Here is a 25,614-nt window from a genome sequence, read left to right on the forward strand (position 1 = left end):
AAAAATAACAATCAAACTTTATTTCCTTGCATATAACATTGATAGCAAGATTTCGAAGTAATCATCCCTTTATTTAGTTTCGATAAGGACTTCCAGCACAGAACCCTGTTAGAAATTAACCAGAGGAACTATGTGCAAGAGATGTAAGGCACATACTACATGAAGACCAAACAGATAAACACAGGTTTTATTTTTCTACAGGATTTACTGCAGGTTACCATGTAATGAAGACAAAACCAGATCACTCTTTATGTGTCAAATTTGTTTAGTAATTTAAATAAAAGCACAGGACTCCCATCACACAGATAATTCTAAATCTACTTTGAAAATCAAATCAATCAAGAAGCATCTATTGGGAGACTACGTACCTACCTATCATATTATACCAAAAATAAGGCTGCTCTCTTCACAGAATAAATATATGGATAATGAGTAATCAACCATCAACACAGATGTTCTAATATTTGGGGAAATAGTGGAAAACCATTTGTTAAAAAATAAATTTCTCTGGACACTGTTTATCTTGCCCTTGCAAGAGACTTGTAGATTCAGATGAGATTAGCTTAGAAAAGGGGTCATATTTAGTCCAGAAAATCTTTAGAGTCCAATACAGTTCTGAGCTAATCAGATACTAAAGAACCTTTACAAGGACAAGTGGGCTTAGAAATCACACAGCCTTATTTTGTATTAGTTTGCTTTAGTCAAAGGTATAGAATTAATGATCAAGTACCAGGAATTTCTGTAATGCACCCAATGCCAAATGACTACTGACATTCTATTTCCTACTATGATGACTCCTTGATTGGAGGTAGGTGGGAGGCATAAAGACTACTGTGAGCTATAGAATAAATTGTACTCCAATGCCCAGATCTCTAAAGATAAATCTTGTTTTTTTGTATAAGAAACTCACTGAATCACATGAATGCTGATTAAAGCAAAAGTAGTGTACGCAAAACTGGGGCAGGAAACCTCTAATTGCATAGGCAATACATGAAAGAATTAATCATTCTAAGAGAAGAATCATTTTCCCACTAGCCCCACTGTTATGGATGATATCTTTGTGAGCCTGGGCCACCTTCTCCAGTGAATACTGAGAACCTATTACAGGTCTCAACCAACCAACTTCCATTCCAGCTTGAATGGCCGCTGCAAATTGCTTAAATTCCTCCTAAGGGAAAGAAAAGGGTCTTTTTGTAAAACACATGACTTAATTTTCAGAAGCATTAAAAATTTTCAGATTCTAAGAGCACACACAGACGTGTGCTTACAAATACGTGGCTTTTGTCACTCGTCCAGAACTATAGAAAAAGCTGTTTTCTATAGAGTAACCATAAGTCCAATTTGTCTGAGGCAGTGTTGGTTTACAAAAAACCCACTGACCTGAAGTAAATACTAATAGTATGTCCTTTCTCTCTCAAAAGTGTCTTGCCTTGGAAAATAAATGACATCATCCCCCTAGTTATCTTGTAGTGACTAATCCTTAACATACCCATCCAGTCAGATAACTAAGTTTAACATCTCCTGGAACTTTTAGCCTGCCTGACTAGGCAAATTGTATCAATGTGTAAGTTATCAAAATCAGAGTCACTTCTTTTCCTACCTTAGTTGATGAATAGAGAGCAACTCCAATTATACTACATTCCTTTGGTATGGTGTCCTGTGGGTTTATTTCAATAGGACCTCTGCTGCCAACAACCTAGTATGAAAAACAACTTGACTGTAGTTATAGATTACTGCAAGACAGTATTAAATTATGGTATAAAGCTTCAAAGTGGTAAGAAGAAACCCAAATACTTACCATTACTCGTCCTCCATATGACAGAAGATTCAAATCATTACTAAGATTTACATTAGCTAACATTTCAATGATCACATCAATTCCTTTTTCACCAACAGATTTCTATGTAATAAAAAAGAATGCAGAATAAGATAAGAAAACAAGTAAAAAAACTGTAAAACAGTTATCACAGAAATGTTATTACAGAAATGTGTTTCAAATGACATAAAATGCTACATTTTTAAGACTAATACTACAAATTTTAAATGATCTAATTATACAGTGTTGATGTAATTCCAAGGTACCAGTTACAACATCTAAAGTGATAAAGATTTATACTAAATAAATTTCAAGTGCTTTGACTCAAGTTGACTATAAAATACTTTTTCCTCAGTTGAAAATTTTCTGTCTTCAAAATGTATTTTCACAGAGGCACAAACAACAAATCCCAAATCCCAAAAAAGCTTCCACTTTTGTTTAAAAGACAAAAAACAAAAGAAGAAAATCACTGGCTGTTTGGTGTTGCAGAATTTTTTTTTTTTTTTGTACACTCAGTTTTGTCCCAGGTGGTTTACAATCAGCTTGGCATACACTTCTTTTCTTTTGGGTTTTCAGAGATGTTGGTTTGCAACACCCAAAACCGGCTCTTCTCTTAAATAAGTTATACATATATACCTTATACCCATTTTATTTAACAACAACAAAAAAATGAACACCTGTGACAGGCATTGTTAAGTACTGGGAATTCAAAGATGGACACAGAGAGCTGAACACAAAGCTAAGCAGAAAGATGGAAACATACCGCAGTCAAAGCTGTGATGGGATGGGCTAGGGGCTGCGTTAGTGGAAACAAACTCTAGGTTATAGGGAAAAGCAAAGCTATAACTCTGATCACCTGTAATGATCAGAGGAAGTTCCACAGAGATGAGGACCCAGGCCCTGAGGAATGAACAAGAGCTCTTTAAGCAGAAAGGAAGGAAGAGCGGCCAGCAGAAGCTACACGAGGCGGAAGAAAGAGAAAACAGAAGAGTTATGGAATGCGAGTCCGAGTTGGGATTAGAAAGTAGCCCAGTGGAGCTGAGGCTGTGTTTGGGAAGCTGGGGTGGTGGGGAGTGGGAAGAGGTAGAGAGGCGGCTGTCCACCGCTATGGACTGGGCACACGCACTGAATACCATGTTAAACATCTCAACTTTTGGGAGGCAGGTGTTCATTAACAAATTTTCATGCCAAACTCTGTTTTAGAACTGAAGGTACAGCAAAGAACAAGAAAGACAAAAATTCCTACCCTCATGGAGCTCCCATTTTAGTTATTTCTGGAGATTTTTTTTTTTAAGGATAAACACATAACTTTGGAAACTGAAGACAGAAGGGGCTACTAGGTCAGTTATAGATAACAGACAAAGCTAGAGAAGATGAGACTAAACTAAGTCACAGCAGAGATGAGAACAAAGAGGGAGACATATTTGAAAGGCATGTCAGAGTCGAAACTGACAGAGGGAGGTGACTGACGTGATGGGTAGGGAGAAGAGCAGTGATTAAAAGACAGGAATAAAAAATGAAACATGGGTCTGTCTCGGGTGAGCAGATAAGTGACCACATCCAGCAAGATGACGGCATGAAGCAAGGGAACACAGGCCAGGGACAGATCAGCAGGATGCAGGCACAGACCGAAGCCATGGGCGTAGACGAGACTGACCAGGAGGAAGGTCTAGCACCAGGGAAGATATGACCCAAGGGGAAAGGCTAAGGAACAGCAACATTTGAGTAATATGAGGAGGCAGGGGACTGAAAATGAAGTCAGGGAAGTAAGAAGAGAACCGGCTTCTAGGAGATGTGGTCAGGGTCAGCTGCTGCCCAAAAATCACACAGGATGAAGGCTAAGCCAAAACAGCAGACAGCTAATTAGGGGCTCACCAGTGACCTCCGACAAGCAAAATGCAGTGGAAGCTGATGGGAGGTAAGGAAGTAAAAGGAGTAAGTACTCACTGCTTTTTCAAGAAGTGTGGTAGTAGCAGTGACGGGTTTGATGAACGGGTAAGGTAATGATTTGGAGAATGAGAGAGACTTAAGCAGAAGGAGCTAGTAGAAGAGAAAGAAGCCACAAGACCTCAGGGTCCTAAAGTTAGATTTCTGCGAAACGAAAACATATTCTTAAAACAACTGGCCATTTTTCATCTTTGTAAATACTCCTGGATGATGGTATCAGGAGTGAATATTCAATTAATTCTAGGTTTCCTAGGCATATACAAAGGAGTAGCTTTATCAGTTTTTTGGCAAGATGATTAAGTGCTAATAAACTCACTCATACGTTTCTCAATTTGTAATGGCTGAGGTTACACAGTAATCAGTACCTGGAAAATCCTAAGTCTTTCTCAACATAAGCAAGTAATTTGAGGTTTAGCAAACTAATCAGTGTTTAGTAAATTGCTACTACAGTACGAACAGAGAACTTCAGAATCTGCTCGAATTCTGCTCTAACAAAGGAATATATGCAACAACTAACTAAAGCCTACCTCACTGCTCTGGAAGAGGTAACGATTATTCCTCCATGGCATCCAATTAACAAATAAACTTTCTTCCCTAGGCTAGACAGATCCAGTTTGTAATCTATAGGTACCTCACCTTCCACTGAAAAATTACACCAACAGAAATTACATTAAGAAAACCTCGTGGTTGCCAGAGGCAGGCGGTTGGAAGTGGGTGAAATGGGTAAATATAGTCAAAAGGTACAAACTTCCAGTTATAAAAAAAATAAGTCATGGGGATGAAAAGTACAGCATGGCGACTATAGTTAATAATACTGTATCATAGATCTAAAGGTTGCAGAGTAGATTAAAAGTTCTTATCAGAAGGAAAAAATTTTTGTAACTATGTATAGTGATGGATGTTAATAAGACTTATTGTGGTGATCATTTCACAATGTCTACCAATATCAAAAAAAGAGGTGGGGGCGCCTGGATGGTACAGTCGGTTAAATGTCTGACTCTTGGTTTCAGCTCAGGTCATGATCTCAGGGTCATGAGATCAAGCCCCATGTCCGGCTCCATGCTCAGCATGGAGTCTGCTTGAGTTTCTCTGTCCCTCTCCCTCTGCCCCTCTCACTCCTCCCGCCATACTCGCTCTATCTCTAAAATAAATAAATAAATCCATCGACAGATGAATGGATAAAGAAAATGTGGTATATATATATATACACAAAGGAGTATTACTCAGCCATCAGAAAAAAAGAAATCTTGCCATCTGCAACGACGTGGATGGAGATAGAGGGTATTATGCTAAGTGAAATAATTCAGTCAGAGAAAGACAATTATCATATGATCTCACTCCTATGTAGAATTTAAGAACAAAACAGAGGATCATAGCAGAAGAAAGGAAAAAATAAGACGAAAGCAGAGAGGGAGACAAACCATAAGAGACTCTTAATCATAGGAAACAAACTGAGGGTTGCTGGAGGGGAGAGGGGTGGAGGGGTGGGGTAAGTAGGTGACGGACCTTAAGGAGGGCAAGTGATGTAATGAGCACTGACACTTAAGTATTATATAAGACCGATGAATCACAAAACTATACCTCTGAAACCAATAATACACTATATGTTAACTGAATTTAAGTAATTAAAAAAAAACCAAAAAACAAAAATAAATAAATCTAAAAAAAGAAGGAACACCTCAGGACTCCAAATACAAAGCTGTGGCTTTAATTAAAATGTGACTACATTAAAGAGTATCAATTTTTACAGCTGTAAGACTCTGGAAAGGCTAGGTTCTATTTGACAAACATAAACAAGACAGATGAGGGTAAAGGTCTGAAAATTAGACATCTCTGCTTTTTAATTTATTAAAACTGTAAAACCCACATGAGCATAAAAAAAAGAAGAAACAACTTTAAGAGAGTGGGTGATAAGAAAAAAGAACTTACAAAAAAGTAAGTCTCCCAAGCAATAAAATCTACTTTTATAAAACTGTAGAATACTTTTACCTTAATTTTATCAATATAATTAAGTTCTCTGTGATTGAATACTTCATGGGCTCCATTTTGCAAAACAAGGTTTTGTCCTTCCTCAGTACCAGCTGTGCCCAAAACCTTTAAGCCATAAGCTCTGGCAATCTGGCATGCTGCTAGTCCAACCTGAAAAACAAAATATAAACGCCTAGCTCTAGATTCTTTGCATCCCTGTAAATATTTATTAAATATATGTAATAAACTTAAGGTTCTTCTAGGTCCTACCCTATCCTTAAAGAATTTTGAGTCTAAATGAAGAAGTAAGAACAATAGCTAACTTTCACTGAGCATTTATAATGTGTCGAGTATCACACAAAATACTTTCTATGCATTGCTTTATTTTATCCTCACGATAAACCTAGGAGGTAGATATTATTATTGTCCATATTCCGTAGATGAGAAAACTGAAGCTTATAAAATACAAGTAACTTGCCCAGGTCACAGAGATGGGAACACGGCCAAATCACAGAGCTGGACCAACTCAGTCTGTAAAGCTTGAGCTTTCAACCACTGTATCAAAATGCTTACTTACCATCTACTTTGTGCAGAAGGGAGAGGATTTAAAGATATTCAAAACTTGCTCACTGATTTCATATTTTAACAGTATATATAAAATACTAAATGAAAAATGTGACACCATTAGGTGGGATAGGTATATGAGCAAATTAACTCATTCACCTTTAGGATGACCATTTATTGAGTGTTTACTATGTGCTAGACATGGTACTTCATGTAAGAAACTTATATTCTGAGAAAGGGGGAAAATAATAAACACACAAACAAACTAAATGAATAAAGTAAGTTCTGAAAAGAAAAAGTGCTATGAGAAAAAACCCTAGCCTATTGGAGAGAGGGAGAGGGACTAGTGAGGTCACCAAGAAAGGCCCACTCTGAAGAGCTGAGACCTGAGCGAAGTGAGGGGCGAGCCGTGTGAGGATCTGGAAAGGCTGGTGGAGAATGCTGTAGGTAGAATGGCCGTGGCTCACCTGGTGACATGTGAATGAGCTTGGGGCATTCAGAGGACAGAAAGAAGGTCAATGTGGCTTGAGGGCAGGGCACATGGAAGATGGTGCAATATGTGGGCAAAGGGGCATGCAGGGCCTTGCAGGAACTCACTCTGAAAATGCTGAGCTGTATCTGCTCACTTAACTGAGGATGTGCGGCAATTAGCTGAATATTCACGTAGACTTGGGAGTGTCCAGAGGTGGAAACATAGATTTGAGATTCATCACTTTATAAATGGTATTTAAAGCCACGGATTACATGAAATCACTAGATCACTACATACACGTGCTTAGGATAAAGGAGAAATAAAAGCATATAAGGAATATAGATAAAAGCAGTTATTGAAATTGCAATACTAGGAAATCTGTGTTTGATCACATGCCACATTAATGGTACAGTAAGTGTCACATACATTCAGAGCAGGGCTTCTCAAACTTAGCCCTGACACTTGGGGCTGGACAATTCTATGTTGTGGGGGCTATCCTGTGCTTTGAAGGTGTTTAGCAGCATGTCTGGTATCTACCCACTAGAACCCAGAACCCCTCCACCTAGTGACAACCAAAAATGTCCCCAGACACTGCCCCAAATGTTCAAGGGGGAGGAGGGATGATGCCAAAACACCACTCATTGATAACCAATGATTTAGAGGAAGGTAAAATCATTATGGATTGGGGATGATAGAAAAGAATTAAAATGAAAAATGACAGAAACTGATTAAAATTGTAACAGAGTCACAGACTCCCAGGCCTGAAATAGACTTTAAAGATTGTATGGCATATGGGAGCGATGAGCCTGAACTCAGCTGGGTTTTGGCAGGGATTTGTTTGATTTAACCAAAACAAACAAACGCCTGGGACTGACTCACTGTCTCATGAGTCAGAGAGACATTCAATTCCAGAAAATACAATATACTCCATAATATAGCACTATTGATTTTTGCTACTTTAAATTGAAAAAAAAAATAGTCCTCTAATAAAACTACATCTAAACTAAAGATTTAATGTAAATATAGCACCTTCTGCTCTACATTAAAGAGGCACTTAATAGCTATTCCGAAGGTACTGTTTATGCTATTCTTGTCAACAATTATGCCAGCAACAGTACTTCAATAGATTATATACCACTATGTGTCAACTACTTTTCTTCTATTTACTTTGCTGACACTAAAATAGGGCACTCGTCACCAACATATCTGGATAAGCTGTGTTCATAAATTCCACACCATTTTAAATACACAACATAATCCCAGAGGAATCTGAATTAAATGAGGACAGAAAGTACAAACAGAAGCAAGACAAAACCCAATGCTATCTCCCTCTGGTAGGGAAGGAAGGATCAGAAGTGCTTCACACACCAGGCCGCCAGCCTATCCCTGCCAGCCGAGGATTTAACAAACTCAGCCAGCTCAGAGCACAGTGTGGATTTTACCTTAAAAAAAAAAGAAATTTAAAAAATCATGGTGAAGTGACTGGGCTTTTTACAAGAGGGTAAAGGGAATAAAGAGAGATTTTCTTTAAATTCTTCTCTCCCCTTCCTACTGAAACCTCTCCCTTTCATACAGAGCACCAGGTTAGCTCTCTGAAAGCCAAAGCAATTTAAATAAATGCAAGTTTGACAGATCCTTTCGTTATTTTGGGTTAAATTTAATTTAACCCAAAAATAGCCTCTTTGGCGAAGCCAAGCAATGGAATTTTTGACAAGGTATATCTGTCATATTTTCTCAAGCCCCAAAAAGACAATCTCAGCCTTTTTAGTACATACTCTGATCTGTGAAACCCTTCAGGAATGATCTATGTGAGGTAGATGGGAGGCTAAGTGTGGAACCTTGTGCTTCATCTATTTGAAGTAACGGAAACACAATGGGCTGAACGCTCTGTATTACCTGGCCACCTTTAGAGGGAAATTCACATTTTCAGGATGCCACTCATTATTCCAGGAACAATGTGCCATTTAATAGGCTACTTCTTTCAACTGCTGGGCAGAATACACAATGCTCTGAAGGGGTTAACCAGCTTCCTCAAGGTGAGCCATCTAGCCCCAAGCCCTGTATTTTAAAAATGTGAAATCTCATCTCCAAAATTTCTAAAGCCTCTACATGTAGGATAGAGGTCATGTGGATTTCTTGTTAAATTCCAACCTCAGAGCTCTAACTTTCCCTCTAAGCTCCTCAGAGGCAGATTGACAGCCGGTTTCTTGAAGAAGCTTCTGACAGCCCTGTGTTGGGTTATTTCACTGAAGGGCTTATATTAAAGTTCTCAGCACCCCCCCACACACACCCATTAGCATTTTAAGCCATGGGTTGCAGTGTTAAGGACACAGCTATACACTGTGCATTCCATGAATGTCATCAAAGCGCAGCAGGCAAGCCGTGGAAGGGAGATAGAAGGGTCTGAGAATTCACAGTGTGGCTTTGCAGTGCTGTCTGGGGCAACACAGGTAAAGCTTTAATGAGCCTTCGTCTCCTTATCTAAGGGAATACGGAATTAATATTACCTTTAAAAAACTGTTTAAAATTCTAAATAAATACTCTTACAACATATGCTACTTGAAGGCAAAAACAAAGCCGGTTTATTTTGGTCCGCATCCGACACAAGTGGAACACCTAATACATACATTTTTAATGGGGTGATCTGTTGAATTTATTATCCAAGAAATGCTAAACTAATGACAAGGAATCACCTTCACAAGACAGCATTTAAAGAAGATTTACTACAGAAAGGAATATATTTACTGACTACAAATATTGACTATGTTTATTAACTTGGCTTTTAAAAATGACTGAAAAGAAATATAATGTGAAGCCCCCACACATAAGCTCCTTTAAACATAAACTTCAAAATAAAGCAATACTTACTCCTCCGCTAGCCCCATGAACCAGAACACTTTCTCCAGCCTTCACACGGGCACTGCAAAAGAAGGCAAGGGTTCATCACCTCACTCTAAAGGTAATGAAGCTCAGGTGTGTGTCACTCCTCTTAAGGAAATTCTACCCTCAGGGCAGCTAACACCTCCCCAAACAGGAAACTCATTCTGCTCTACAGCCCAAAATATTCTCCAAGCTTCACAGGATCAAATGAGGGTTCTTCAGGACCACAGACAAAAGAAAACATGAAATTCATTTGTTCGTTCAACAAACGTTTAATGGGAACCTATTATGTGCCAGGCACAGTGCTGGATGCTGGTAGCACATCTGGGAGGCTACAGAATTTGGAGGTACGGGAAGCGAAACAGCTGGACCTAGAGGAACTGGAGTCTCTCATTCATTCCCACAGACAGTGTCTCAAAACAGGCTTATGATAGCCCCGTCTTGATTCTGTGACCCAGGGTAACGCCCAAGGAAACACAGAAGTTAGATGATTTAAGAACACGTTTCCTTCTCCATGCCTTTGAACATCGGGTCGCGCAGCCTCTAAGCCCCCATTTCAGAGAGCAGTGCTGAATCCGCAGTGGTACGAGAGCAAAAAATGCAGTCAATCCTGTCACAAAGGTTTCCATGCCACACCAAAATATGTCTAGATCCTCCGGTGAAAAGACATACTCTTTCTACTTCTGGTTCATCTGACTACTTTTCCATTATACTGAAAATAAGGCATACGCAACAAGACAGATAGGAAATGCTTGATTATTCCAGACGGACAAGTGCTAATGTCCCAATCTGCAGCTCTTCTGTGATCCAGACCTGACTCTCAGGGACGGTCTCTTATTTCCCAGAATAACAGGGGTGGACACACTGTACAGACGTTATGTTCAATCTGAGAGTAAGAACACAAGGACCCAGAGTCGTGCTCACGGCTGTGTACTGACAGCTGACAAATGGCAATTAAGAGCAGTAAATGAAGCTTCTTCCAATACTCGTGTGTGGAGATAAGAGCACTGAGGGCAGTGAGTTAAATGGAGAGTCTGAAATGATAAACTAAGGTAACTATTACCACAACACTTTGACATTTTAAAAAGTAAAATACAAATGTAAGGGAATAGGATTACTAATGTCATACTACGGGATATGAAATACTTTTCCCAATAACGGTTCTTTTAAGAATCTTACAAACAACCCCTCAAACACTAAGAGCACATTCTCCCAAACCACTGGGCCTGGGGTGGGTGGTGAAAAACCAAGCTAATCCTCTCCCAGACCCCACTGCTCAGATCCTTCTACCCTTGCACAGAGTCACTGTGATGGTTAAATTTTATGTGCCGACTTGGCTGGGCCATGCGGCCAGGATTTGGTTAAACATTATTCTGGATGTCTCTGTGAAGGGCCTCATCCAGTCAGTTGAAGGCCTTAAGAGAACAAAAACTGACTTCTGGAGAAAAGAAGGGATTCTGCCAGTAGACTGCCTTTGAACTTGAACTGCAACTCTTTCCTGGGTCTCCAGCCTGCCAGTTTACCCTATCGGACTTCAAACTCACCAAGCCTCCACAAATCAATCTCTCTCTCTGTATATATGTATGTATGTATGTAATACGTATGTAAGTACGTACCCATTCTCTTGTTCCGTTCCTCTGGACAACCCTGACTAACACAGTCATCTACCCCTGGGGCTCACGGCAGGGGCTCGAGCCTTGGCCTGGCCTTCCATGCTGCTGTTCCATACTTCTTCCCAATCACTGAAGATTAGTATCTGGCACACAGGCTTTCTCTTCCACCCCAAAGCGAGCCCTAATCTAAAATATTTCAATATTCCCTGGTTAGAAAACCTTGAATCACAACTCCCGAATTCTCCCTTTTAGCCACTCTCTCCCAAGGCGGAACCTGGTTACCACCCCCAACCACTCTCCTTGAGAAATGTCAGACCCTAATAACCAGTGCTATGACAGTAATCTCCTATCCTCATTCTGTAAGCCCATATTCTCTCAAAATCTTTCCTTCAACCTCCCAGAGATTGCTGTCTCTGGATTGCTCAATTTCTGCCCACTTGTTGCTGCTGGCCGCATCTCCTACACTAACCAGCCTAGACCCCATGGTAGGTTACCCCAGCTCCTCTCTCTTCCTCTTCTGTGCTCTCATTTCCTTCACGCTACTCCATTCTGCCACTAACACTCCAGCCCTGGATTAATGTTAACATCTAACTTCCTTGATAATCTACCCAAATGGCAAAGTACTAAAAAAAATAATAATAAATAAATCACGTGACCATGCATTTTGGTGCCACTTCAGTTCTGACTCTCAAAAGACCACTTTGCCTCCCATTTAAATTATGAAAAATGAGGCAATCTCATACGAGTCCCTTCAACACTCCACTCTACCCACAAACGTCTCCATAGTTATACCATCTTTACCCCTCCCAGGTTGAGCAGACGAGCTGTCCTTTCGACATCTGAAGCCAATCTCTCCACATATGTCCTAAGTCTTTCCATCCCGCCATTGCTACTCCATCCTCTCTTCTAAACCTTCCATTGCTCCCTCTGCTAGATCTTTTCCTCAGCTATAAACATATTCAACTCCCGTCCAACCTTTCGTCCCCACAAACTCCTCAAGTATTCTTCTACTCCCTAACTACCTCCATTCGAGGAACCAAAACCTACCTCCTTCCTCAGCCCACACCAATCAAGCTTCTGTGTCACCACTCTACTGAAAGTGACCTGACTCAAGTTACCAATCACCTCCTAATTGCTAAGCCCAACTGTTCTTTTTCTTTCCAAACACACCTCACTGCTGCATTTGACAGCTAGCTTCCCTTCTTAGAAGCAACATCAGCCACTGCCCCTAACACTGCCAGCACCAATGCAGTACTTACTCTGCACCAGGCTCTGTACTGAGCTTCACAGGTATGACCTCACTGAATCCTCACCACACCCTAGGAAGGAGGTGCTATTAGCATTCACGTTTTTCAAACCAGGTAACTACAGCTGACACAGGGAAGTCACTGGACCATGGTCATATGGCTGGTAGTAGGAGACGACAGTACTGTAACCCAAGTCTTCCTGCCTTCAAAGACCATGAACTTAACAGGGGTTTAACAAACACCATGACCTCTAGATGCCCTTGGCCTTGACAAACGCTGCCTTTGGTCTCTTAGGACTCTGTCCCCTACTTCTGACTATACTCCTACATGTTGATGTTCTCTAATGTTCTATTCTCGCTCCACTGTTCTTCACTCCCTGATGGCTTTTAGCCACTATCATCCAGTCAACTCCCACACCCAGGCTGATAGCCCCATGTTGACATCTTTAGGCTTTAGGCTTCAGATTCTTTCACCCAACAGGTTGCTGGTCTTCTCCATCATGATGCCTATCTTGGGTTCAACTCCAAAACTGGACTAAGCTTCCCTTTGAAACTTTTTCCTTCCTTCCTTCCTTTTTTTTTTTTTCCAAAGATTTTATTTATTTATTTGACAGAGACAGAGACAGCCAGCGAGAGAGGGAACGCAAGCCGGGGGAGTGGGAGAGGAAGAAGCAGGCTCATAGCCGGAGGAGCCTGATGTGGGGCTCGATCCCATAACGCCGGGATCACGCCCTGAGCCGAAGGCAGACGCCCAACCGCTGTGCCACCCAGGCGCCCCTCCTTCCTTTCTTTGTCACAGTTAAATATTATCCAATCTAAAGAGCATAGAAGTCTCCATAAGTTAGTCTTCTCTCTCATTCTCCACATGCAAACAGTCACCAAACAGACCTGACTTTACCCTCTAATAGCTGTCCTTCCCTTTCCGTTTTTCTACCATGGCCCTTGCTCTGGCCTTAAGTATTTTGCCTAAAAGATACTTGTTTAAGATCTCTTTCTCCATTCCTGTCATCAAATCCATCATAGCTGATAAGTGATCTTAATAAAACACTCATATGACAGTATCACTCTGCTGAATAAAACATTTCATGACCCTAATCCCTTAAGGAACAGTGTGAGAGCTCTATCATCTCGCTTTTTACAATCTGAAACCTACCTATTTCATGTGACAGCTAATATTTATTAAAAGATTACTATATTCCAACCTAATTCTATGCCACTCTTTGCCTTGAAATCCTCTATCCAACAAAACCAAACTGCTACAGCTCTCCTTAAATATCATGATGTTCCCCCTTTTGATACCAGGCTATTCCCATTGTCTAGAATTTCCTCTCCCCTTCCAGCTATCCTCCCCAAGATAACTCCCTGATTAAAATATAGATTCTCAGGGGGGGCGCCTGGAGGGCTCAGGTGGTGGAGCATGTGACTCTTGATCTTGGGGTTGTAAGTTCAAGCCCCATGTTCGGTATAGACATTACTTAAAAATAAAACCTTTAAAAAATATACAGATACATAAATTCTCAGATCCCAGTCATGCAAACTGACTAGTGGGTCTAGGGCAGGGCCATACATAGTATTTTTGAATTGCAGCAATTCATTTCTAGGGCTGNTATACAGATACATAAATTCTCAGATCCCAGTCATGGAAACTGACTAGTGGGTCTAGGGCAGGGCCATACATAGTATTTTTGAATTGCAGCAATTCATTTCTAGGGCTGGATAACAAGATTTTTGAACCATGACTTTAAAATAATCCAAGCCTTACATCTTGGCAGGAAGCCCTATCTCATCACCACTGTCACATCTCTATGATCCCATAAACCCCTACATGCATCTACACCACTGTACTTCCCACATTATACATCAATTGTTATTATTCTTATGTCTGTCTCTCTTACTAGACTGTCAGAATCTTAAAGACAAAGACAGTGTTTTGCTCTTCTTTGTATCCCCAGTGATTAGAATGATCTTCCAAATTAGCACAGTTTCCGCTCCATAAATGCTTAATGGTAACTAAACAGTAACCCAATATGAGAGACATGGACACATGGTAGGAAGGCAGGCAATACTGGCTATATGACTGACCGACCGCGTGTGTCATTACCTGTGGAGCAGAGCTCGATAAGCAGTAAAATACGGAATACCGATGGCAGCTCCTTGCTTAAAGTCCACTTTTTCTGGCAGTGTGTAAACAGTGTGGTCTGCTGCAAGAGCGTACTCAGCATAGCCCCCAGAGATGGTGCCGGTAGTGAAAACTCTGTCACCTTCCTGGGGAAAGCAATAAATTGATAAATGTACCAGGGATTAAAAATGATGCCAAATGGGTATAATCCTATATAATGCAACTTTTACAACAACAAATGAGTATTTATATATTGTTTTCTACATCTTAGGGTCTCATAAAAATATCTTCAGCATACTGAACATTTTTTTTTAAAAAGATTTATTTATTTATTTATTAGACAGAGAGAGACAGCCAGCGAGAGAGGGAACACAAGCAGGGGGAGTGGGAGAGGAAGAAGCAGGCTCATAGCCGAGGAGCCTGATGTGGGGCTCGATCCCGGAACACCAGGATCACGCCCTGAGCCGAAGGCAGACGCTTAACGACTGCGCCACCCAGGCGCCNTTTAAAGATTTATTTATTTATTTATTTATTTATTAGACAGAGAGAGACAGCCAGCGAGAGAGGGGACACAAGCAGGGGGAGTGGGAGAGGAAGAAGCAGGCTCATAGCCGAGGAGCCTGATGTGGGGCTCGATCCCGGAACACCAGGATCACGCCCTGAGCCGAAGGCAGACGCTTAACGACTGCGCCACCCAGGCGCCCCAACATACTGAACGTTTTTAAATATTTTATTAATAGAAACCAAGAAGAAAACTTAAGGAAAATAGAAAAAAAAAAAAAGGAAAGGAAAGAGAACCTCCAGAATGGTATAATGAGAAGACAACTAACCTTTATCGAGAGAGCTTACTGTGCAAGACGCTGTATTAGGTGTCTAATGAGTATTGTCTAATTTGATCTCCTCAAGAGCCTATGAGGTAACTACGTTTCTTATCACCACTTTAGATTAATTCCACTACACAAATGAAGAAACTGAGGGACAAAGAAGTTCAATAATTTGCTCAGATTAAGCAGTTAGTAAATGGTGGTTAATACAACTATTTTTCTCTCTGAAATACTAGGAAGAAGAAACAAATAATATTTAAGGTTTCTTCCACATGTCAAATACCTGTTCTAAATCCTTCCTCTAAGTTTCTTCACCCCTGCATTCTCTCCCTCATTTTTTATGCATACACCAAGAGCAGGTAACTATGCCTGGATCCTGACAGCAAGATGAACAGGGACAGGCTTCTTCACTTGTTATAGCACCAGAAACACAATAAACTCTCAGTAAACTCTGCTGGGTCCTTGCTATTGAAAAGCAGATGCATCACTGAGGGTGAGGTAAGGCATGAAGCAAGCGTTAGAGCTTGCCTGATACGACCTGCATGCTAGGGAAGTCAGACTGTTTACTACAAACACCTGCCCGAACTCTTCTTTCTTGAAAAAAATGTAAATATTCCTTGGAATAAGCAAAACATTAAGGCAGTAACTCTCAGGATACTTAAATGTGTCCTATAAAAATATCTAAAAAAAAGTAATAGCACTATACGGTGGGACAGAAACTAAAAAGATTCAAAAGGCATCCAGCAGTCCAAGACAAGCATCACTGCTAAACAGTGCCACTTGCAAATGGTCAAATATGACGGTGTTAAGATTAGTCCAGTTTTCACAGCTTAAAAAGAAGTTGCATAGATTGAAATATAATTCAAACATGTTCTAAGAATTCACTATGGAAAGCAGGACTTTCAGTTCTGTGATGGATATTAATAACAAAACAACTTTCCCCATCAAAAGCACCTTAAACTGTAGAAGAGAAAAGGCAAGGATAGGAATAACTACAATGCAAGAAAACATGATGAACCATCAAAGATAAGTACCAGGAAGAGAAAGGAATTATTGCTAAGTTGAAGGAATCAAAAATAGCTTCATTGAGAAGCTAATATTTAAGGTAGGTCTTGAGGAATTGGACAAGATTTTGAAAACTAGAACTGAGAAAAGTCATTATGAGTGAAGGAAACAAAGCAAACAAAGGAACAGTGGCAGGAATAATGCTGAGAAACCACTATCATTTGTGCCCAATGATGAAGTAGTCTAATGTGTTGAAGGTAACAAGTTCAGAGATAAAATGAAAAGGAACTAAAAGCTGGAGGGTAAAGCCCCCGCACCTATGCTTCTAAGTTTCAGTTTAATTCTGCCGAGCAGAAGAAGCAATATGAGCAAAGACAGAGAAGGAAATGCATGCGGTATGCAGGAAAGAACAGCATTACTAAAAAATAAACTACAGGGAGAGCAGGAATGGAGATGAGAATGGAAGGACAGTAGAAAAGAGCAGGAAAGAGTCTTCTCTCACAACATAAGCACTCTCAGCAACACTCCGACATCTACAAGGAACTAATGTGACAATTAAACTATACAACAATCAATTACATTCTAGAAAACACCCCTTATGGAGCAAAGATAGATTTGGGGAGGAAGGAGGGCAGGGTAAGTTGAGTACCCATTACAGACACCCAGGTAAGGGACCAGGCAGAATAACCTGAACTCCAGGCAGTGGGCACAGAACAACGAGAGAGAAAACCATCCTAGTGAGGGAAAGCTGAGCGAGGGGGAGTGAAACCTCGGACGTCACCAAGACAGTCGCACAAGAGAGGAGCAGATCTGATATGACAAAAGGTAAGCTCAGTTTTAGACACACTGAGTATGAGGTTACCAAGTGCTGACTATGTGGGTCCCACACAACTTTCTGCGATGATGTAAATGTTCTCTATCAGCACTGTCCAGTAGGGAAGTCACTAGAAACAGGGGGCCTAGAAAGTGTCTGAAATGTTGCTGGTGTGACTGAGGAACTGACTTCTTTATTTTACTTCAAGTTAACATGAATTTTAAGTAGCCACATACGACTAGTGGCTACCTTATGAGACAGCACGGGTCCACAGCTATGTGAACAATTCTAAGCTAAAGGTATACATGTGATCACGGAAACCATGGGAGTGCACGAGAGCATCATGAAGAAGGTCCAGAATACCAAAAGCAGAGGTCTAAAGAGGGTCTGAGAACATTGGCCAACACTGAAATTTGAGGCGCATTCTGAGAAAAAGAAGCTTGTAAAACAATGCCCAGGAGGAAGTGGGGGAAGAGGACAGGAGAAAATGATGTCATAGAAGCTGAAGAAAAAAAAATTTTTAAGAAAAAGTAAGTGGCTGAGAGTGTCAAATGTCACCAAGAAGTCAAGAGAGATAATGACATAAAAGGGCCCATTAACTCCAGCAATAGAGAGGACATTAGTGACATTAGCAAGAATCGTTTCAGTGGAGCGATGGGGGCAGAAGCCAGACCACCAGGGGTGAGGAGAGCAAAGCTGTAGGAGTCTGACTTCCTGCGCAGAGGCTACGTTAATCTTCTGTCTCAGTCCAATTTTGGTAAATGTGCTGCCAAAGTGGAGCAGGTCAAGGAATTAGAGGAAAGATGCTAGAACGTGAATACACTATGTGTTAGATTTCTTTTGGCATATAAATAACAAAAGCCCCGATCATAACATTTGCATTGACTCAATCACCTTGATCCGAGTCAGAGCTCTAAAAATGTATAGTTGACCTTGTGTTGTTTTCATCTTTTACTTATTATTCAAAAGGACTGGCCTTCCCTTTATCTTATGAAACTAAATTTATAAAAGGAATTAAATGTTATGTTGGCTTATATATTACTGAGAGTTAGGAAAGAGTATAATTTCCTTGCCTATTTTCTGTCCTTAACATATTTTTGCTACATCAAAAGGATCACCGTTGAAATCTGTGAGGATGTGAAGATACAGAATTTACCTAGTGTTTGTGCCCAAAAATGGAGAGGAGGAAGGCCTCTAGATAAAAGGCAATCTCTTTTTTGAATGGAGGAGTCCCCCAAGTGGCAGAAATTGTGTAATGGGGCCTTTCATTTTCTTTTTAAGTTTTTATTTAAATTCCAGTTAGTTAACAGACAGTGTAATATTAGTTTCAGGTGTACAATACAGTAATTCGACACATATCCAACAGCCAGTGCTCATCACAGCAAGGGCACTCCTATCTGTAACAGGGCCTTTTGAAGACTTAAATAACGACACATTTTAAAGCTATGTTACAATATTTTAAGAAAAATATTAAGCCAAAACGGAAATAATTTAAAATGTAATACCTTGAAAGTAGATACATTATCTCCAACAGCTTCTATTATCCCAGCCACATCTGAACCAGGAGTATAGGGGAGGACTGGTTTTCTTCTGTAAGTACCAGCACGAATATATGTTTCCACTGGGTTTACACCACATGCATGGACTTTGATCAGAACCTGCAAGGACAACGTATTTTAGTTCACACAGAACATTTAGGCATTTATTCAGCATTATGCTAGGACTCTACTGATTATGGGAATTATAAAAATGGAAGGGAAAACCTCGCCTTAAACGGACTCACATTACAGTTTTGCAAACCAACATATACATAAAAAAGATAAGACAGAAAGGCTTATTAAGTGCTATATTAAAAACATTTTAGGAAAACAGTAGTGGAAATACTTAAGAGGATGTGGGACACAAACCTGTATGTAATGCCGCCTCCTCCTACTACTAGGAAGAGCATTACTTCTTGGCGCCTTATGACTGAGTCTTTGCCAACAGAATGGGAACAAAAGCGATCAGAGCCACTTTCAGGGCCCACGACGATGTTGTAGGCTATCCACACCGTGCCTCCACCCTTTCATAGATGTGACCTCAGAAGACAGAGGTGTTGAACGTGGCCGAGCCACACGATGGAAGAAGGCTGGGTCCATAGATCACTCTTAGAGAGTTACCCACAGATGTTTTAGAATTTTGGAATTTAGTGAATGAGAAATAGTTTTCTATTGTTGAACCATTGAGATTTTGAGGTTACATCTACCACAGAAGCTAATTTTACCTTAGTTAATACATAATGATTACTTTTGCTTCAGAGTAAGAGAAGGCCTTACAAAGAAAGTGGTATTTGAGCTAGGCCCTGAAAGAAGAATAGATGCTCTTTCAGAATGGGAGAAAAGAATATTTCAGGTAGAAGGAATAGTCTGTGCAAAGACAGAAGGAATAAAAGGGCCTCTTGTGGAAACCATATAATGCTGCTTGTTACAGCACAGATGACTGAGAAGGAGCAATAAGAAATGAATCTCTAAAGTTAGGTTATGGCCAAATTGTAAAAACTCTCAGAAGGTTCAAGGTTTGTTAAGGAAATGAGACTTGGGAGTCATGGAAGGTGCAGTAATAAAAATACATAATTTTTAATGAGAAGGTATATTGTTAAAGTCACCGGAAATGATTAAACTCTTCATATAAATTCTCTTAAATCATATATAGAAGGGCATGTATGCAGAAGAAAATGATTTTCCTACTGTGCACAAAATAGAAATCATGAAAGTTTATAATAGAATAACTTGTTCAAAACTACTTATGACTCCATGCAGAAAAATTCAATTATTGCACTGCACAGACGATCGTCAACCTCAAAAATGTTCTTATAGCAAGATGTTTTTCGTTTTCATAGATCTACCTCACTGTTATAATTATGCTTGCTCTCTTTGTCAGAGCTCACATATATCATCAGTATAATCTTTGTCCTAATTCAATGTCTCTACAAATTATTGTGAGTCTGCTTCTTCTGAACATTAACCTGATGTCCTGGAGACTCACACTCAGTGTAATTATTATCTGCTTTTAGGTAATTATTTCTACCTGATGGTCTTTCGGAATTGGTACTGCAATATCTGAGTGGAGTTTCAGCACTTCTGGTCCACCAAATTGAAAAACTCGAATTGCTCTCATCAACTTCTGTACAGTCGCCATGGTGATCTAGACACCAAGAAAAAAAAAACCATACTGTCATATGGTATCTAGGCTGTATCACTATGCTTTTTCCCCTGGAGGGGGCAGATCAAACAATTTTTCAAACAACAATTTGAATCATGAGCTTACACAGATCTCATTTCATGTTTAAGGACCTTTCATCTTACAAATCCTTCAGCTACAAAGCAAAATACTTGATACCACTTCCTGTAGGGATTCAGTGTCCTTCCACAAGGGAATCAAACATGCAAACAAAAACATCTGGCTAGACAGAGCATGATACAGTATCTTAGGTTTCCTTTTGTGCAAGCTTGTGCTGCCACATCTTAGAAATTTGTTAAGTTTTATTAACATCAGAGAGAAAGACCTTGTGTTAGATTATGAAATATTTCACATATAGAAAGAAACATTAAGAATATAATGAACACATTTACCTGCCACCCTGCTTTAATAAATCTTAACATTTTAAAAACCTAGAACATTACAGATATCATTGAAGCTTTCTGTACCCATCCCCAAATCCATCCCTGGCCCACCCTTTTAAGAAGTAATTATTACCATAACTCAGTGCTCATCATTCCCAGGCACGATGTCTTACCACTACGTCACCCAACAATATATGCTATTGTGTTGCATGTTCTCGAACTCTATTTAGATTGGTTCATACTGTACTTAATTCTGCAACTTGCTTTTTCTTCTCAACATTAAGTTTTTGAGATTTATCAACGGTGAAACACTTAGCTTTATGAAGTTCATTCATTTTAAGAAAGGAGGAAAATATTAAAAACTAAAAACACTGCTTTGTATGTCATCTTTTATAAATTACAAGGGTCATTTACAATTGACTATTCTGTCCTACCATTGTTGTTGTTATTTTTTTTTTACCACTGTTATCGCTGAAATGAAAACTCAGAGTTAAAATAAACGCTAGGAAAAGGTAAAGAACATTAGAATACAAAAATAGCTAATTATGGAAATGTTCCATACCTACAGTGATGTAACAAAATGGTTTTGGCTGTTATCTCCATAATTTTGCTTGTGGGTTATCACAATTTCTTGAAATTAACCACATCAAATAGTTAGCTAGACTCTTCCACCATCCAGAACTTCCTTGCTAACTTCTGGAATAATCATATTCATCAACCATGAGTAGGAGAAAGATCAAAAAGAGTTGCAGAAACTAGGACTTGAGATGAAAGAATTCAGACTTTTACTATATTGAAGCTCAACACAGGGCTACTCAGAACAGAGCATGTGAGAACTATAAAATGTCACTCCAAGTACAGGGGGTAATCGAAAGCATTTTGATAGTGTTATTAGTGGAAAGTTCCTGATATAATTAATCAAAAGTTGTATCATTTTAAAACCCTTTATTTTAAGTGATGCCATGTAGTACCTAGCACAGCGGAGAAAGTAAATTGTCCATCGCTAGATGGTTGTTTAGCAATGACATGTCCTGAAGGGCAGACCTCAAATACAAGGGGCAGAAGCAGGCAGAAGATATAAACCTAAGGTCACTTAGAGCAGCTGGGCAGTACCTGAGGGTGACAGCTGTGTGGCATGAGGACCGGGAAAAGGCAGTTCACTCCATACCTACCAGCAGTCTCACTGCTGAATTTCTATCTAACTCTTCACTCAGGTTGGGTATTTCTTAGACAAGAAAGTGAAACTATAAAGACAATAAAACAGAAAAAAATGCAGCAACAACAACAACAACAACAGAACAAGGTTGCCCAGCTCAGAGTTTTCCATTCTGGAAATAAGAACACAGCTTTCTTTTCCCTTTTTGTTGTCAGCACGTTGTTATGGAAAGAGTATGGGTTTTGGAATCTGACAGCTTTCAGTATGAATTCCAGCTCTATCATTTACTAGCCAGATGGCCTTGGGCAAGGCAGTCAGCTTTGTTGAGCTTCTCCATCTGAAAACTGGGCTCCCACTCATGGCTACAGTGCTAGAGACACAGCAAGCATCGAGCACTGAACCTGACGAATGTTTACTCCTATATATTGTAGGTACCATGATTCCCTTCCCCTCTCTTTTCTCCTTTCCAATTTCTTATTCATTAAAATACTCTTGATTCTATAATTCCATAATCACTTTTGATTTTATGTAACAATATTTACAGGACTCAGATTATAAAAACAAGACCTTGGGCTCAAAGAATTCAGTCTGGAGAATCATTTAAACAAAACATTGCTACCAAACTTTGGTTGTTATTCACCCAACATGTATTTTTTGAACATTAACTGTAAGTGAGGTGCTGTGCCAACCCCAGAGAACACAAGGGCAAAGAGTAATGCCCCAGCCCCTCTCCTAGCTCCTGTTCACTCCGTGCTCTCATTCCTCCACACAGCTACACACATCATGTAAGCTCTGTAGCTCCTTTTCCACTTTCTACCTATTTGCTACTGATTTATTTCTTTCAAGCACTTGCATCTACCTTTTCACCAGCAGACAGCATTATTATCCTTAAAGAACTGTAGCAGTAATAAAAGCAAAATTACCCTGAAATAGGATCTGTCAAAATTATCTAACACATACATTCCCCACCCCCCATATTTTGATATCCGCTAAGCTGGGAGAAAAGAACAAAGGAGGATTCTCATCCTTAATACTGGATTTAGAAGACCCTGCTGCCTTGCCTAGTACTATCATCTTATCCTACAGAGCGTGTAAGGAAAATGGGCATAATCTTGACAGCGCTGTCTTCTACTTTGCTTCTGTCCATCTCATTTCCCACTGAGCCTTTACCACTAGATCGATCAGGCTCCAATCTGCACAAATGGTCTTTGAAAACCCCTTCAACTACCCACAAGATCATCATCTGCTTCATAATACATAATACATAAGGTGATATGTCAAAAGGAATAATAAAAAGAATAAAATAATACAACACACTAATAGTAATTATAATTCTTAAACCCCTAATACCTTGATTTCTTCTAAAAAGCACATCTTTTATGTCCACTGGTATAATTATTTTCACAATAGGTAGAAAAGCAATCATTTAATCGTATGCAGAAATGGAAATAAAGGGGTGCCTGGGTGGCACAGCGGTCAAGCGTCTGCCTTCGGCTCAGGGCGTGATCTCAGCGTTATGGGATCGAGCCCCACATCAGGCTCTTCTGCTATGAGCCTGCTTCTTCCTCTCCCACTCCCCCTGCTTGTGTTCCCTCTCTCGCTGGCTGTCTCTATCTCTGTCGAATAAATAAATAAAATCTTTAAAAAAAAAAAAGAAAAATGGAAATAAAATCACCATCCATTTTATGGATGCGAAAACATTCCCAGAGGTCAAGAGACTCACCAGGGTCACACAGCAACAGAGCTAGAACCCAAGCCCTCTATCTTAAATGTTGATTGGTGATTTTTTTCGCTTACTGTACAATCCTTTTTATCTTACCCTTTGAAAGACTGGCATAGAAGACCCTTAACTTCTTAAAAATATACCTTATAATGATGACAGTGAGAGAGGCTGAGCTAGAAATATGAAATTCAACTGAACTGCAGGTAGGATTACATATTTTATGATTAATGCATTTCCTCAGAGTGTGAAATTTTCCAAATGTCTGTAAGTTAGGAGGATACAGTAGTGATACACAGGACATGACTCTATTAGGAAAACTAGTAATTTCCTTATCTGTAAAATGGGGCCAGTACTCCCCAGCACAGGATCCTTGTGAAGATTAACTGCAGCACAGGGTGGGAGTGCTTCCCAGCATGCCCAGCATGCAATATCCTCTATTATTCAGACTAAATCATTTGCCTGTCAGCAGGCCTGCCACCTTGCAAGTGTTTTTAAACAGATTTTTCTATTCATCAAGTATGAACTTTAAATTAGAGGCCCTGGTTTAATTTTTGGTTATACTTTTGACCTATAAAAAGTTGCCAAGCATACTTTGGAAATGTAGGAAATACAGAATTTAAAATTCCTTCTCAGTGATCTTTTCTATGCTTTGTTTCAATCTGTTTGGTTTAAATAAAAACTAAAGGGATAGGGAAAATGTTAGAACTATATTTTAATACAGAACGAAGAAATCAAGTCACAAAGCCAGAGCAAGGGCACCTTTGAGAGAAGAGCATAAACAAAATTAAATAAGAATTTCTGGCAAGACATAAAAAAAAAAAAAAAGAAACTTGAGCGCATCGAACTTTACATCGGAATCTGCGGATGTACTGTATGGTGACTAACATAATAGAAAATCATTAAAAAAAAAAGAACTTGGAAAGAGAATCATCATTACGAAATGTGCTCCTGTTGATTAAGAATGACTCATGTAAGACTTTTTTTTTTTAGCCTTACGCCAGAAATGGGAAAAAAAAATTAAAAGTAGCCTTAAAAAGTTTCTTCCCTCCAGGTTCTTGGATGTAAAGATTGGATGGAATTAGGCAGGCAGCTCTCCACAGCTCGGAAGAGCTCAGGAAACTTCTTTATGACACACGGTGCGTGCCAGTGGCTTTACTGGGAATCGCACAACCTTTCCACTAGCAGTCCAAACTTCAGCCTTTAAATCGTTCAATCATTAACGCATTCCCTGGTCACTGAGATAAGCCTCGTCTCGGAACTAGGTGAACAGTTAACGTGTCTACGCAGTGTTTTGTAATTTTTTCTTCCTTTGAAAATTATTCTAGGTGGGGGTCCCCGGGGTAGTTGGGGGGGGGGAGTCAAAGAAACTAGGCCTTTCTCTCCAAAAGTAAGACAGCAACTCTGACGGCAGAGGCGACTTAAGACCGGGCGGGTGGAGCTCCGGAGCAGGAATGCCCAAGCCCAGGCTCGGCGGCGGGAGCCGGGCGCACCGGCGTGCAGCCGAAACGCAGACCTCACTGGAGACCAGGGCTGGGAGCTCGTGGCGGACGAGTGAAGTCCCTGCGTGATTTACGGATGAGGAATTAGCAGCCCCTAGAGGGAAAGGTCTGCGGCCACGAGCTCCGTTTTCAGGTTCTCCAGGACAGAACGCGACCACAATCAAACGCAGCTGCTTTGCAGACAAGCGGCGGGGAGATCCGCTGCCTGAACAACTAAAGGGGACTTTTTAAAACCACTTACCCCGTTCTAGAGTGGAGGAGCAAAACCTGCGAGAGCTCACTCAGATTCCACAAAAAAGGGGACGGACCTGGGAGTCTTCTACATTTGCTGGCTCCGCCTCGCCCTCGCATTTCTCCCCACCCTCA

General features: G+C 40.1%; 1 protein-coding gene across 1 annotated transcript; it reads right to left on the reverse strand.

Moving 5' to 3' along the window:
- Positions 1-25,605, reverse strand: CRYZ (crystallin zeta). The gene is made up of 9 exons (XM_002916906.4): positions 25,490-25,605; positions 20,335-20,451; positions 18,774-18,926; positions 14,608-14,771; positions 9,636-9,687; positions 5,753-5,902; positions 1,799-1,900; positions 1,601-1,696; positions 1-1,168 (listed from the first exon to the last, which is right to left on the reverse strand). Exons 2-9 carry the CDS (start codon positions 20,443-20,445, stop codon positions 1,004-1,006), a joined length of 993 nt encoding a protein of 330 aa, XP_002916952.2. The 5' UTR covers positions 20,446-20,451; positions 25,490-25,605; the 3' UTR covers positions 1-1,003.
- Positions 25,606-25,614: the final 9 nt, after the last annotated feature.

This window comes from Ailuropoda melanoleuca, chromosome 2, assembly GCF_002007445.2.
Source record: "Ailuropoda melanoleuca isolate Jingjing chromosome 2, ASM200744v2, whole genome shotgun sequence".
NCBI lineage: Eukaryota > Metazoa > Chordata > Mammalia > Carnivora > Ursidae > Ailuropoda > Ailuropoda melanoleuca.

What these genes read in the sequence shown, in the direction of transcription:
- CRYZ (XM_002916906.4), bottom strand. Translation starts at nt 20,445, where the DNA reads ATGGCGACTGTACAGAAGTTGATGAGAGCAATTCGAGTTTTTCAATTT. An exon ending in TATCGAGCTCTGCTCCACAG is followed by an intron (nt 9,688 to 14,607) that starts GTAATGACACAC and finishes CTTCTTTTGCAG; the next exon opens with TGCCCGTGTGAAGGCTGGAG. An exon ending in TTCATGGGGCTAGCGGAGGA is followed by an intron (nt 5,903 to 9,635) that starts GTAAGTATTGCT and finishes TTTGTTTTTCAG; the next exon opens with GTTGGACTAGCAGCATGCCA.